At 44.1% G+C, this 16,606-nt stretch overlaps 2 protein-coding genes across 2 annotated transcripts in view; one reads left to right on the plus strand and one right to left on the minus strand.

Annotated features, from left to right (window-relative positions):
* Nucleotides 1-802: 802 nt before the first annotated feature.
* On the minus strand, nucleotides 803-12,383 carry LOC135107650 (uncharacterized). Its single transcript, XM_064017743.1, has 10 exons — nucleotides 11,276-12,383; nucleotides 9,464-9,634; nucleotides 6,686-7,008; nucleotides 6,445-6,567; nucleotides 3,772-3,937; nucleotides 3,268-3,509; nucleotides 2,983-3,167; nucleotides 2,404-2,643; nucleotides 2,134-2,303; nucleotides 803-1,906 (listed from the first exon to the last, which is right to left on the minus strand). The coding sequence occupies exons 1-10, from the start codon at nucleotides 11,704-11,706 to the stop codon at nucleotides 1,321-1,323; spliced, it is 2,637 nt and encodes an 878-aa protein (XP_063873813.1). The 5' UTR covers nucleotides 11,707-12,383; the 3' UTR covers nucleotides 803-1,320.
* Nucleotides 7,394-16,606, plus strand: part of LOC135107651 (leucine carboxyl methyltransferase 1-like) — a 24,185-nt gene continuing 14,972 nt past the window's right edge. Inside the window, exons 1-2 of the mRNA XM_064017744.1 lie at nucleotides 7,394-7,473; nucleotides 8,395-8,506. The gene's annotated coding sequence lies outside the window, so the exon portion shown is untranslated. The remainder of the gene's footprint in view (nucleotides 7,474-8,394; nucleotides 8,507-16,606) is intronic.

Raw genomic sequence — 16,606 nt, forward strand, 5'->3', positions numbered from 1 at the left:
TTGTTTTTGTAATTAGCCTTCATTATCATCATCGTCATTATCACTAGATCCCCAGCATGAATTATTATCATCTTTATGACCTCAACATAACCAAGAAATAGTTAGGTTGTACACTAGACGTTTATCAGAGGGCATGCATAGCCGTCCCATGTCTGTTTACTACCCAGACATAAGGTGGCTATGCGTACGTACCTCACTTTCATCTCGAATGGCAGTGATTTTTCGCTATTTCGTTTCTTCCTTCTTTTTTTTTTTTTCTTGTGTTTTCTCTTTGTAGGTTTTGGCTTGACTCCGACCAAATATTTAAACTACCTGTAGATTGAGCAGAATGGTGGTCAGGTCAAAGGTTAGTAATACACACTGATCCCGATTATTGTTTTATAGTAATTCATCAGTTATCAAATCCAACTGACGCGTTCAGAGGAAGAGAAGGAAGGCCCGGGGGAGGAGCGGAGCGAGGAGAGGAAGAAAGGAAAGGAGAGAGGGAGTAGGAGAGGGAAGAGTTAGGTGTTCTTAGTGTCCTCGTCGCGGCGGATCCACGGCAGCGCCTCCACCAGGAAAGCAGCGAAGGCAAGGCAGAGACCAATCACCAGCAGGTAGAAGGCGCCCTGCAGGTGTCCCAGGCCCAGCACCACACGGGCCGCGTCTTCCTCCTCCTGTTGGCACACACACACACACACACACACACACACACACGTATATATTAGGCAAAATACCTATTATTATTATTATTATTATTATTATTATTATTATCATTATTATTATTATTATTATTATTATTATTATTAGCATCATCATTATCATCATCATCATCATTAATGGTATTGTTGTTGGTGTTAGTGATAATGAACGTACGTATATTACTAAGAGCGCTTGGTCTGTCTGTCTTCTGCCTGCCTCACTTTCTCATAAAATTAAGGCCGACTTTGGAGATGAAACCATTAGATGGGCAATAGCCAATCTTACAAATGTAACGATATTTCAAAGATTTCAACTCTACAAAGAAAGAAAAAAAATACTATATTTCATGCATCAGAGAGCGATAGGCCTGCTGATTCGTTCCTTGGCTTTACTTTCTACTGCTGCTACTGCTGCTGCTATCAATGTCATTATTATTCATTACTACTAAGATGATGACGAAGGAGACAACGACGTTGATGATGACGATGAGGACGACGACGATGATGATGATGATGATGATGATGATGATGATGATGTTGACGACAATAATCATTACCAGTAGTATTTATTGCTATAGTAATATTCCACTGCCAAATTGCTTATAGCTCAGGCTTTGTTTCAAGTGTTGCTGTTCATTTATTACTCAACTTCACCGATAAACCATTGAACGGATTTGTCAAACGCTGCAGGCAATAAACTACGTAAGTGTTGAGTATTATTTAGCTGCGGAGTGGTATTATTGTTCTCGCTTTTGTTCCAAGCATTTTTTGATACTAAAAAGAAACAACGAATAACCAAACGTGAACATGAAATATAGCAAAACCAAATTAAGGAATACGTCAACAGAGACAGACATAGCGACGGACAGACAGACAGGCGGGTAGACAAGCAGACAGAGAGGCAGACTGACAGACAGACAGACTGACAGACAGAAAGACAGACAAACAAACCAACAGACAGACAGACATGAACATGAAATGAAACAAAACCAAAAACTGAGGACCACTTCGACAGACAGACAGACAGATAGACAGACAAGCAAGCAGGTGTTGGGTGCGGGTGCCCTGCATGTGGGATCGGGTTCTGCTGTGTGTCGGGCGAGGCCGTGGCGGGTGTGGAGGGGTGGGGTGTCAGCACCAGCTGGTCCAGCCACGTGGTGATCACCCCAGATTCCACCAGGCGTATCTTCATGCCGTCCATCAAACTCCTGAATGGCGCGCCCTTCCTGACCACCACGACAACAGAGAGGGTCATTAGTCCCAGTCAATTAGAGACGTCGCAGTGAGCGTTTTGATACCAGATAGCGCCAGAATTTTGAATTCTCGCCGGAAAATAAATACTTTTTGGGGCAAGGTTTTGCAGGCTTACAAAGGTGTATCGTTGCACAGTAATGCGTCTGAGTTCCTTAATTTGAATGCACCCCCACCCTCACCCAGCAGCCCCGCGCCCCACCTGAACCCCCAGCCGTAGCCGCCATAGTTGAAGAGTTCCTCCCGCGCCGTGTGAAGGGGCGAGGCTCCCTTGAAGCGCGCCGCCACCACCGAGCGAATGTAGTACTTCCATGTGATGAAGGCGTGGCGACCACGCAGCACCCGCGCCAGCTGCTCATCCAGGCCCACCAGCTGTGTGTGTGTGTGTGATAGGAGACACAAGGAAGAATTAAGGAGTTCGATATATGATATTATACAGAACATACACACACACACACACACACACACTCACTATGAGGGACTTGAACACAGTCCTGACGATGGGACTTTCGTTAATCTTGAGCCACTCCCATCCGCTGCCGTAGGTGGGCTCGTATCCCCACGTCCAGCGCTCCCGTTGGTGTGCCTCGAGCAAGTCAGCGAGGCTCTCCAACGTGGAAGACTGTCCGGGCACGGTGAGGTGAGCGATGAGTGAGGAGCGGTACACGATGGTGAGCAGCATGCAGTACACCCACCACCATCCTACCACCATCTGCGCCGCCGACGGGAAGGAAACACATGGATCCACTGGAGAGTCACTCTCATGTGGCTTAAAATCACCTACATGCATTTTGAGTTTTTGTTTGTGGTTGTGTGCGTGACATGGACGTGGATGAGGCACACTTACTATGCAAATACTTAACCAATACCATTCGTGAGCACTACTATTACTTATATGTCTACCACATCAGCTTTTCTTTACTCGCTCTCCATCTTCATCTCATCGATAGACCCTCACCAATGCCGCACAGCCTGTCTTTGAATGCTTTGTGCCCTATTCTTACTTTCGCGCTACTTTAAACCTCCCTCCACCCGTCACTGCCTCCCTTACCTGGCCTGTCGGATTGGCGGGCAGCTTGACGGGCGGGTCCTCCAGCAAGATGCCCCACGTAGTCATCATAGCGCGACCAAGCTCAGGCTTCTCGCGCCCTGCCACCCACGCCCACACACGCTGCAGCCCCCATAACACCACGCCTGCCGCCATTGCCGAGGCTAGCGTCAACACCCACACCTCCCCTGAAGTAATAGGGAGGGTGATTTTTCTTTGCTCTCTCTCTCTCTCTCTCTCTCTCTCTCTCTCTCTCTCTCTCTCTCTCTCTCTCTCTCTGCCACCTACCGGAGAAAGGCCGCACGAGAGCAAAGGACTGTGAGAGAGGCCTCGGCTTGGAGGTCACCATAACGAGTGGCTCCGAGGCGTAGATTCTGGAGTAGTGGACGACAGGCAGGCGCGTCGGCATGTACGAGAGCATCATGGAAAAGTCTGCCTTCTGGTGCTGCAGCGTCCCTACGACCCCCGTCCAGTTGCCGCTGTCCGTCGACGTCCCCCACTGGTTGTCCCAAGGAGCGCGCATCTCGTACCTGAGGCAAGAGCAAGTGGTGACGCAGGTGGAAGGTAGGAAAGGTTTATAGCATGTCATCGTATAAAATCTTGTACAAGACGGTTCAGTCTCTCTTGACGGACCAACTTAGTTCATCTCCCTCCACCCACCGTTAATCCTATACACAGACAAAGCATAGAGACTTGCGCATGAAGTAAATGTTAACAGAATATAACGCCTGTACCACCACCACCACCACCACTGTCATGACAACAGTAGCAATACAACTCCGCAACACCCACGTGAAGTTGAGTCGCTTGGAGATCTCCTTCAGCATGCGGTAGTCAAGTGAGTCTCGCGGGGTGACCACGGCGCCGCCCTCCGGAGTGCTCCGCTTGTAGTCGATAAAAGGAAACCACTCCATGGACACCACACGCAGCCGATGACCCTCAAGGCTCCGCAGTGGCCCTGGAGGAAGTGAAGTCAAGGCCGATTATAGCTGACAAGAGAACTTCTTTCTGATAGCTTTGGATGACACACACCACTGTTTGGGAAGCCAAAGGATGTAGTGCAGTCTTTAGTAAATATGACGTGAAAATAATGACCGAGGGAGAGGGACGGCACTTTCCTCCATGATTGGCGTCTGAATTTATAACAGCACGACCAAGCGTGCCGTTCAGTTTGCAGCACTTTTACTTAAGATAGCGGTCCGTCATTGTGTGGCCTCCTAACTAGGTCATGGGTAATATAACACATACTCGTACAGATGTAAGCACACACCAAACAAAAAGAAAATGTGAAACATGATGGTCGGAGGAAGAGAAAGGCAGCGAGAACAATAAATTTTTAAGACAGGCCGCGGCGTCGTGGCGGGAGAGAGTGCAGGGACGCCTGTGGGGGTGTTTCTCATCCCCCTTGACGTGGCCATGACATTGAGTGGATTTCGTATGAGTCTTACCTTTGTTTGTTATTATTGTTGCCATTATCATTACAGTAGAACTTAGTGGTTCTCAAACTTGGGTCGTGACCACCCTTGGATCTTGAGCTTCTTCTGATGTGAGAAAATTGAAACACCACTCTTCCTGTCTGTCTGTCGGTTTGTCTCACGATTTGAAAATGACGCTTACCGTTCTCAACAAATTATATTTAATTTTCCTGATTTTTCCCTGATTTTTGTCCAGCAACAAGACCAACACTTAGAAAAATTATGGAAATTTAATCCGGGTCTTCTTATGAAAGTTGAATCATAAATTACTTATCATTACGTGACAGCCTAAAAGTAATGTGAAAAAAAAAGGCATCCTTGAAGTCCCGACCTAGGAAAATAACCAATAATTTTCAGTCCAATGAAATTCCCGCAACTTCACGTTTTAAAAATAAACAAATAAATAAACAAAATAAAATAAAATAAAATAAAATGGAAAAAAAGAACATTATTGTTAATACTTAGAAAAAAGTACAGGAATTCAAACGATTAGAATTTATTACTCCTAAAATCTAACATACATCCACAAGATTTTTTTTTTTTTTTTTTTTTGTGCTTCCATATTTGATGCCGTGCGTATAACAGCTTAAGCATTTATGTTGGAGACACATTTAGCTGAAAATGTTTGGGAGGAATTTTCTACGACCCTGATCTTCGTGTGCTTAGAACTCTACCCCATATTTCTTGATCTCCCTTTTTTGCAGTGGAGCAGCATTATGATCATTTTACACCACAGTCGAAAGAGCCTGTATGAGTATGTACGTATCTTTTTATGTATGTATGTATGTATGTATGTATGTATGGGAAATGTCATTGTTGTAAGTGCCTTTCTTACAGACCACAATTCATAATGTGTTTGTATGTGTCATTTTTTGGTGTGGTCAATAAGATCCTATCTATCTATATACATGTACATACATTGTTATTCTGAATAGGTAATCTGCTTCTGTTTTTTTTTTTTTTTTTTTTTTTGTCTTTCAGAACATTCATCAATATAACTTGCTTTTTCTGTGATCTTCCTCCAGTTTATCTGTGTTTCTGAGGGGCCACCGCTTTCTTTGCTCATACATTTGTCACTGTCTCATCGTCCATTTCCTTGATTACCGGCAGGACAGTGGCATGTGAAAAACATAACTCTTTAGCGAATCATTTGCCTTGCGTAGCACCTTTGTTCATGGATTCAATAACTTCCATTTTTACCTTTCAAGGAAGTAATTTACGTGTGATCTCTCCAGTGCAACATAATTCATCTTCCAGTCAGAAGCATTACCTTTCCTGATGAGACACTTTACACGGGAGAAACGTCATGCAACTAGATTATGGTGATAGTTATGACAACCTATATTTGGACTTTAGTAAAGATTTTGACAAGGTACCCCATTAGAGGCTCCTGAGAAAGGTTAGGGCGCACGGGATAGATAGGAAGGTGTTAGGCTGGATGGCTGGATGGCTAAGCGACAGGCGACACAGAGTTGTAATAAACGGCTCTAAATCCGAGTGGGGTCATGTAATTAGTGGGGTGCCACAGGGATCAATATTAGGGCCATTGTTGTTTTAATATATATCAATGACCTAACCTAATAAGAGTGGTAGATGAATGGAACGAACTCAGTAATCAAGTTGTTTGTGCTAAGACATTAGGGAGCTTTAAGAGAAGATTAGACGGATTTATGGACGGGGACGATAGGTGGAAATAGGTAGGTATATTTCATACAGGGACTGCCACGTGTAGGCCTAATGTCGTCTTGTAGCTTCCCTTATATCTTATGTTCTTATGTTCTAGTTACCGCTGGCAGGCTGGCGGGGCGAATGTAAGCATGGAGAGATGTGGTGCGTGTACAGTACATGGTTAAGTTGTGTTGATGAGAGACAAAGTGAACCACGGATCGATGACGCAAGTTGTGGCTCGGCTAAGTGAAAACTTCTCGACGCCGCAGCCCTCCTGTGTGTGTGTGTGTGTGTGTGTGTGTGTGTGTGTGTGTGCACTCACCGGGGAAGAAGATGGTGGTGTTGGTCGGCTGTTGTGCAGATGAATGCCTCCAGGTGTATAGAAGACGCACAGCAGGACTTCCGCCATCACAGTACAAGCAGCGCGTGTACACCTTGACCAGGCCTGTGTGCAGCGCCACGAATTACACACACACACACACACACACACACACACACACACACATACACACACACACACACAGGTTTCATTATGTCTGCGCACCTTAATTTGTCTTTCTCACCTTCATTCGTCTTTTGTGCCGCAGTGGAGGTGGCAGACAGAGCGTCGATAAACTTAATTCTCTTGTTCCTCACAGCAGCAGCAAACGCGGTAGTAGTAGCAGTAGGACTATCAGTGGTAGGGTGAAGCTGATGGACAGGACGTAGGGAATTAGAAGGTAGAGGCACAAGGTACAGGAGAAAGTGGGTGTTTCTAAACGTGTGATGAAGCAAAATCTCTTCTATATCATTTCCTTTCACGTCCTCTTCCTCTCCCTCCTCCTCTTCCCCAACTAACACAACGAAAGTCTTCTCCCATTCGTACAGTCCCGCCACCTCCAGGAACCTGAAACAAAACATAGAAGAAAAGGAAACAGACGCAACATGAGTACATTTAATTAAGGCCTGTATTCAGAAATCCTCTGCTCTCTCATCACGACTATTCAAAGGGCACGGAGATAACCGGGTTCTCATAAGTGTTTCTCCTGTTAATAATGTAGAAATGTTGTTAATCTGTCACTAAAAAATACCCTTGAAAACCTAAATACCTTCAACTAGAACCTTTTGAATGTAGTGAAGGTGAGACGCAGAAGTGTTTCATAATAATCATGGTCCTGGGCGCCAAGTAATGAGCGAGGCATCGGAACGGGGTGGTTCACGGCGCGCTGTGTTGTGTAGGAGCTGATGTGTGATGTGGGTGTCTCAGGGGTCATCAGTCTTTCATAAGCTGCTCCGTAATCATTATCGTATTCCAAGAGGGCCATCCATTGGTGTGTGTGTGTGTGTGTGTGTGTTCTCAAGACTCATCTAAGTAAGTATTAGTTTTCTTGTTACACGACATTCAGTTGTGGGTTCATCACTGTTTTGGTCCTTCTCCTCCTCCTCCTCCTCCTCCTCCTCCTTCTGCTTTTGCTTCCTCGTTTTCTTCTCCTACAATATTATTATTATTATTATTATTATTATTATTATTATTATTATCATTATTATTATTATTATTATTATTATTATTTCCGTCATCATTATTATCATTTCCTTTTTCTCTGTGTTTCTGTGCCATCTGTAATGTAGGAATCCGAAGAAGGGACGAAGGTATGACAAACACATATCACGTATTGTTGTTTTATTTATAGCTTTTGTGCTTCATAAGTATTACCTATGATGTATCGCCTGTCGCCGTGTATCTTATCTTCTGTGTTGCTGTTGCTGTTGCCGTAGTTCTTTTATGCTGGTGGTGAGAGAGGGTGTCGTCGCATGCATACCATTAATGTACAAATATGAGAAGCTACAACTCATAAATACGTGCCTCGTTGCTGCTCAAGGCTTAAAAATTCATCGAACAGTAAGAACGGTAACAATCCATGCGAGCAGCCATCAGCCACCATGCCGCAGGTCTCATTAATACCAAAAGAGCATAGATCGTAATAAACTATGCTCCGGGAAGGCCATAATCACCGCCATGTGGTAATAGCTGTATACTAGAAGCGGCTCTTCCTCTTTTTATGAGTTAGTCGATAAACGTGGTGCTTGGGGAAACAGATGTAGGAAAGTAGCAGTATGAATATTGATGCATTAAATCAGCTCCGTGTTTCTGAAAGCCCGGAGTGTGAGTGGCGCAGTGCATCATATTTCTAGAGGGTGATTGATACTGTGGCTATGCTTGGTGTAATCACAGTCATTTTATTAACGTCCCACTGTCTTCTTCACTTGATTTAGCGTTTTCATTCATCTATAGATCCCTTGATTTGCTGACAGCCTCCTTATAAATCCCGATAAGGAACTAAGGACACCAGGGGACCCAAGACAGAGAAGATGCAGAGGACAAGGAAAGGAATATAATGCGAAAGGTTAATCGAGTTTTGTCCATGATTGTACCTTTCTTTTTTTTTTTTTTCACGCATGTCTTGTGAAGGAGTAATTTTTCATCTATACTCTTACATGTTGCCGGATTTTAAGGAGATCGAGGGAAGGGAATTTAAGATTAAGCACAGCGGAAATTGATGTACGGAAGGTTATTCTCTACTTCTGTTCAAGACAACTTTTTCTTCGTATGCGTCGTAGGGGCTTAAATGCTCACCTATACTCGTACATGTTACCAGATTGTAAGGACATCAGGGGACTCAAGATCGAAGCAAAGCGAGAACGCAAAGCACAACGGAAATTAATAAACGGAAAGTTACTCCATTTTTTATCAAGATTATTTAATTTTTTATTCATTCGCATGTCTTTTAGAGGCTTAATCACTCACCTACAATTGCTCAAGCCATCCTCACTCTCTGTATGGATAAGTAGACAAGTGAATAAGCGTGTGGTATTATGAGTGTAAGATATCTGCACCAAAAGCGTTATATTCCCGCACCACCGCACCCTGCATCAACCACCGCCACATAAACAAGATCCTACACGCATCCACGCACCATACGCGGCCCTTAGGAAGAGGATATAAAAAAAGAGTAATGACTGAAAACAAAAGATATAATGGATGAGAAACTAAATAGGTGATAGTTCATAAGTTCCTGGAGTTCTTAAAAAGGCGGTAAGTGTGTGTGTGTGTGAGAGAGAGAGAGAGAGAGAGAGAGAGAGAGAGAGAGAGAGAGAGAGAGAGAGAGAGAGAGAGAGAGAGAGAGAGAGAGAGAGAGAGACTATCCTCACCAAAATTAGACAGGCGAAAGTAAATGAATAAATAAATGAATGAATAAATAAATAAAATAAACAAACATACGAAGAGACGGACAGACAAACGAACACATGGAGTGACGGACAGACAAAAACAAACAAACAAAAAGACAGCAAGACAGACTCACCGAAACACGTCCTCCTTGCCTCTGCCCTTTGCCTGTGCCACCATCAGCCTGCACGCTGCCCTCATGTCCCCCTGCACCACGCCCTCCATCAGGTCGCCGCGCCCTTGCCACGACTCCGCCACGTCCACCACGGTGCGCGGCAGGACGGAGGCGCCGCTGCCATCCAGGCCTCTGTGGAGCAGTAGTCTAGATTGGACCATATTCTGAAATACTTCTGGCTACACCTTCACTACTTTCAAAAGGCTCTAGTTGAAGTGACACGGGTTTTTTAAGAGTGTTTTAATGGTTCTGGTGGCAAATTAAGATTTTTACATTAGTAATAGGAGAAACATTCTTAAGAACACGGCTCATCATCTATGTGTCCTTTGAAAACAGTCGTGGTGGGAGAACAAAGCGTTTCTGAATATTAAGGCTCTGCTTGACATTCCGCTCAACTTGTGAACAACGAACGGTGGCGTCGTGAAAAAAACTTTATTTCTGCCTGCTCGTACTGTGGATCATATGTCAGTTCTCTCAGACTATATGCATGAGGACCTGCAGATTTCCTCGTGCGATCTCGTGTTAAGAGAACATAAGGACATAAGAAAATAAGGGAAGCTGCAAGAAGCCAACAGGTCTTCACGTGGCAGTCCCTGTAAAAGTAGCAGGGTGGCCGACTTGGGATTAAGCCATGCGTGCTTAGGCCTACCCCAGCTAGCGCCCCCAAGGCTTGATGTCGAAACTGAAGGTGCCAAGAGAGGTCCACGAGGAATCTGATTAAAAATTCCAGTGTAGACGAGACCAGAAAGAAGGAAATTAGGAGTACCGTACAGTATAATGAATTTCTAGCTGTTCATCTTAATACAAGTTGTCATTGTTACCGCAAGCTTCCCTTCCTGCGTCAAGCTACCCTTCATATTCCAAGCTGCATTTCAGAAAGAGTACCTTGCAGTGAGAAAGACAGCTTGGAGTGAATGAAGTAGCAGTAGTAGATGGAAGAAGAATACTCCGGAGAAGGAAGGCCACCATGGAGTGCGTAGGTAGGTAGAAGAATTAAGAATAGTTCGGAGTAGGAAGGCCAGCTTGGAGTGGGTGAAGTAGTAAGTGGAGAGGAATAGTTTTTAGAAGGAAGGAGGGCTTGGAATGGGTAAAATAGTAAGTGGGGAGTGGGAGGAATATGTAGTTAGGAGAAGGGCAGCTTGGAGTAGGTAAGGTAGTAGTAGTGGTAAGGGAAGAAAAATAGTTTGGAGCAGGACAGGAAGCTTGGAATGGGTAAGGTAATAGTAGGTGGGGAGTGGAATAGTTTGGTAAAGGAAAAGAAGCTTGGAGTGGGTAGAGCAGTACATAAGAACATAAGAGAAGCTAAAAGAAGCCATCAGGCCTACACGTGGCATTCCAGTCCCTGTATGAAACCTATCATTAGTAGTATTAGGTCATGGTCATAGGGGAGGTGGAAGAAAAGTTCGGAGAAGAAAGGAAAGCTTGGAATGTGAATTAGGATCCATTTGGTACGAGGGAAGAAGTCTTGATGGTCACATGAGCTACGCTTGCACCTGATGGCCGCACCTCCGCCCTGGGCATGACGTTAGAATCTCATCTGCTTTTAACAGGGTGCAGTGGAAGTCGGTAGGATTCCGGCAGTCCTTCAAGTGTGTATTCATGATCTCAGTGATAGTTTAACAAGATATCATCAGTGAAAAGAAAAAAAGAACACATGAGAATTTGACTAACCAACTACGTTACCTTTGAAAATATTCCTTACGAGAGCCCAGAGCATTTAGGAACATACCTCCTGCATTGCCACTTATATTGGTCAACTCAGTGCTTTATTACCTCAGAATGCTTGCGATGACGCTCGGCCCGTAGCCCACGACAGCTAAGTGGCAATCGTTCAAGCCTTTCTGAACGATGGTCCTCAGCAGACCCTCCATGGCCGCCTCACCTCCCTGCGCCCCACTCCCAGGCAGCAACACCATCTGTATCACGAGCAGCAACGGACCAGCCCGCAGCCACACCGCCACTGCCATCCCTCGAAGCCCTCGCAACGCACTGCCATCCGCCTCGGGACCACGCAACCTCTTTATAAACTGACCGTCCTGTGCGTGCGTGTCCTCGTCCTCCCGTGGTAGTGACGTCACAAAGGATTGCACGCCACTCGCTGCTGCTGCTTGCTGTTGTTGTTGATGTTGTTGTTGCTGTTTCTTGTTCTGTTCTTTTCTTTTTTCTTTTCCTTTTCGTCTTTTCCCTCCTTCACCTCTCCGCATCCTCTTGTTCTTATTCTTATTCTTGTTCTTGTCCTTGTTTTCCCTCCTCCTCCTCCTCCTCCTCCTGTACCTCTTCACGTCAGGTCGATGAAAGGACTGTGGCAATGATGGTGATGGACGTGTGTCGCTTGTAAAGTCTGCAAGTGTGTGTTCATGCAGATGGGTAGGTAGTTACTTCATACGTGTCGACACAAGCTCAGTAATTCTCCAGCCAGCAGCTTCTCATTCTTTCTGGTTCCGCTTGACTCCATCACCGCCTCAAATTCCTATCCACTCACCCTGATCTCTTTTTTTATTTATTTTTTTTTCTCACCACTCCCATCCTTTCTCCATCTGTTTTATCTCTGTCATCTGTCTTTTTTTTCACTTCTCGCCCTCCTTCTCTCTTTCTGTCCTTGTATGTCTGTTCTTCTCAATGTACTGCTTTCCCTTCTTACTTTTTTTAGTTTCTTTCTTTCTCTTTTGTACTATTCTGCTTTCTCCGCTGGCCTTCTTCCCTCCTTTTCTGACACCTGGCCGCCGTGAGGGAAGGTGGGGGCCGCGGTGCTGGCGCTATCAATAAAACAATGATGCTTTTCTTCGCTAGTGGACCGTGAGCTTCAACAAAGAGAGAATTCCGTGTTACCTGAAACCTCACCAACACTGGCCATACAACCCAGAGCTCAGCGTGGAAATTAATGAAGTGTGTTCGCCATTTCTCCCCTATTGGCAATCTTCGTACCGCCGATATTAAGTTGTAAGTGATAGAGAGTGCGAGGGAGCCAGTGTGAACAATGGATAGGAACACATGGTCTTCTTATTACGTGGGAAGTGTTCTCAAGAATTTCGACGTTCTAGTTCGACTCTCTTTAACAGGCTCCAGGGAGTGGACGGGGTTTTCAAGGGTGTTTTCGTGATTCTTATATGTTAACGAGAATTCTGCACCAGTAAGAAGAAAAAATATATGCACCCATGAGAACCTAGATGATCCTTTACGTGGTCTTTGAAAATAATGCTTTTGAGAGGCTAAAGTGTTTCAAAACAGAGACCCTGATGACTAAGATGATTACGTAAACCAGAAGTAATTCCATCTCACTCAACGGTCCAGACTGAGTTGAGTGGTTGTAATCATCGAAGCTTTATAGATCTTTTGAGAGACTCAGGAGAAGTGTTTCAAGTACCACACACTAATGCATTTTACCTAATTCATGGTTATGGACGTGCTGGACCATTACGGTCGGCCTCCAAACGCTGTGTATAGCACTTGCCTGAAGAATGTGCCGGGGAAGGAGTGTAGACCGTTCATAGCGAGTGCATCCCACCATGGATTTGTCTTACCAGCTGCAGTATGAAGCAGCAAGAGGGAATGATTAGAGTGTGGCTCAAGTATGCACGCAGCCCACGCTTGCTACAAGAGTGAAGACATTTGTTATGACGTGTTTGAAATTATGCATACACACGACATGAACAGCGACGATACATTGCAAGTTCTGCAGACTGATATCAAAGAGGAGAAGGCGGACGACGACGATGACGAAGGAGAAGAGGAAGAGGGAAGGGAAAGAAAGGGGAGGTGAAACAATCTCAAATAACCACCTGTGCCCCGCGGAGTGGCCGGTGCCGTCGCATGACCTGACAGCCAGCCTCTCATCCAGGCCGTGCGTGGCGGGAAGCTATCCAGCGCTGCCGATGTAAAGTGGCGTGACACAAAATCTTGAGTCCACCCTCTGCAATTGTGAGCATGAAGGCATGAAAAGTTAACTCGTGCGGAGGGAAGGGAATTTTTTTTTTTTTTTTTCCCTATTTAATTTCAGCGGATATTTCTGTAACCGCACGCGTCTGTCCCCGACTCCTCTTCAACGACAACAATAGCAGCACCACCAGTACTAGCAACAGCAACAGCAGCAGCAGCAGCACCACCACCACCACCACCACCAACAACAACAACAACAACAGTAGTAGTAGTAGTAGTAGTAGTAGTAACAGCAGCAGCAGCACCACCACCACCACCACCACTTCCACCACCACCACCACCACCACCACCACCACCACCACCAACAACAACAACAACAACAACAACAACAAGAGCATTTAAGTAGGAGAGAGAGAGAGAGAGAGAGAGAGAGAGAGAGAGAGAGAGAGAGAGAGAGAGAGAGAGAGAGAGACTAAATGTAAGATGACTGTTTTATCTTGAGTCAGAGCGTAATTATTTACCTTTTTAATCAGTGATTCACGCGACCTTCCAGCGGGTGACCCAAGACGCCCTGGCATTAAGGCTTGGTAGGTCATCCAGGCCGGACGGGGCGGGAGCCTGCTGCAGCTTACAAGACACAGGCTGATTTATGTAGTGTGTGTGTGTGTGTGTGTGTGTGTGTGTGTGTGTGTGTGTGTGTTCATCCATTACGTCTTATGCTCTCAGTGGTTAATATACTGATGCAACAATTTCTACTGTCTTCTCCTTCTCCTCGATCTTAGTCATGCGATCTGCTGACATCCTCCCTACAAAACCTGGGAGATGATAAATTCTTAGCAAATCAGAAGGCTTAAGATTGGAGGAGAACACTGAACGCACAGAAAGGGAGTGACTTCTGACTTCTGACCATAAGCATAATACTGCGGTGCCATCGTCTCCCGTTGTCACCAGCAAGCGAAGAGCACACGGCCTCTTCAATTATAAATCATAGCGGTAAAAAATTTTGGGCCTTGCTCTTAGTGCCCATAACAGTTACTACTATTCTTCATTTTTTTTTAATATTTTTTTTTTATCCTTCTTTCCCCTCATTTTCATTATTCTTCCTCTTTTCTCCTCTTTCATCTTCCTTCCCTTCTCTTCCTCTTATCTGTTTCTATTTTTTCCCTCTTCCTTCCTCCCTTTTTCTTTTCTTCTTTTTTCCTTTCCTCTTATTTTATCATTCTTCTCTCTCTCCTCTTCTTCACCTCTCTTTTCCACTTTATCTTTATCTTTCTCTCCTCTCCTTCTCTTCCCTCCCTTCCTCCCCTCCTCTTTCCTTCCTCGTCTTCCTCTCCTCCGCTCATGCGAACTGTTTAAGCCTTAGTGGGAATGTTACTGGTGGTCTTTTCGTAGCTCTCCTTCCCGTTCCATCATCCCCATCCCCATCATCGCAGTGCTACATCTTTGCATTAATGACCCTGAACATGTGATGAGTCCGTTTGTCAATCACTCCAGCCAGACAGCTACTGAGGTCGTGGTTCTGCCAGAATGGGAATCAGGCTTGGACTCGCTGAGTGCAGGATGCGTTTTCAATGAATAGAGAAATATTCCGGTATTTTCCTGCAGATGAAGTATAATTTAAGTACGACAACAGTAGGTGCAGTTTTTCAATAAAGCTTTGCTCAGAGAAGGTAAACTACGAGATCACAACTATGTGTAAGGCGAAACTTTATTCTCATTTTAGCTATTAGTACTACTACAGCAGTTATTACTATTATTAGTACCACAACTATTATAACTTTATATTACTACTATTGTATTACTACCATTACTATATCCTTTCAAAGACACTTTATTCCGTTCGTCTGTTACCAATCATTATTTTATTTTATCCTTACTTTTCTATTTGTACGTGTATTTTCTCTTTATTCTGAGAATTTTGTTTATGTATCTATTCGTAAAAATTATTTTCTCTCACAGTATCCCTGTTTTCTTCTATTTTACATATGTATTTTCTCTCTCTTCTTAAAATTTGTTTTGCCCTGCCCCTCTAACACTTAAGCTATTGCAATATTCTTTACCCCTCTATTCGTACTGTTTTCAATCAGTCAGAAAATATAGAACAATTTCTCTCCACACGGGTCTCCTGACTCCTTTATTTTTCGTCCTGTGATTGAAACGATAAGTATTGGAGTACATAGCAGGCAGCAGCCGGACAGATACCGTTACGTGCCTCCCTGAAAAAACGAACTTTGGGAAACACAGAACGTTTTTTTTAAATCATTGACACATGGAGAGGTGATAATATGATTCTCTAGACTTCTCTTGATTATTGACAGAAATAATGCTTGGGCGAATACTTATATTTCTGTGTTCATGTTTGTTTGCCGACACAAGAAACGGCGGTAAGTGGAGAACAAGCTCGTATCTAGGGCTTGGGGTTGACAGTTATAAGCTACAGTGATGGGCGTGATATACTTAATAAACTCAGCTGCCTCACTGGTAGGTGAAATTATAAAGAGTATGCAATTAAACTTGCATAATAGATTGCCATTATCAATCCAGTAGCGAGACTGACGAGGAAGGGGAAGCAGTACATTCTTAGTCAATAGCCGAGTAACATAACGCAGGCACTCACACTGCACAGCATTTTCTCTCAGTTTGCAGTACTTTAACTCGCTGAAAATACACCAGTTGTCAAGTTTGGTAAAGGAATTGTCAGATTCACATTGAGAGAAAACACGACAGTAGATATAAGTGAGGACAAGGTTATTTGACATCTGAACAAGCAGTCATGCGAGTCTGATTGACTCCGCTGTCAGAATAATCAAAAAGGGGAATGATTCATTAGGGAAAATCGAATAAAACTAACACAATAAAAGATGTGATTGTACTATATAAACACATGTAAATTTTGGATTTTCCTTTTCTACTATATAAACACATGCAAATTTCAGATTTTCCTCCATTGTTTTATGTGTTTTATGTAGTAAAGGGACTCCCACGTGTTAGCCTGTCTGTTTCTTGCAGTTTCCTGTGTGTTCTTATGTAACCAATCCTTTTCTTTTTGAACTCTACAAAAGAAAGTGTCGTTCTATTTATCGTTGATATTTCCAACGGAAGAGGTTGTTCTTCCTGTTCATCGAATGATTTTATTATTTCTCTATATTCTATTATCCTTTATACTGGTATATTTTCATAACGTTTATTAGTTCTTTTGTTTTAGTTTATTCTAATTTATTTATTTAT

This window comes from Scylla paramamosain, chromosome 15 (assembly GCF_035594125.1).
Source record: "Scylla paramamosain isolate STU-SP2022 chromosome 15, ASM3559412v1, whole genome shotgun sequence".
Classification (NCBI taxonomy): domain Eukaryota; kingdom Metazoa; phylum Arthropoda; class Malacostraca; order Decapoda; family Portunidae; genus Scylla; species Scylla paramamosain.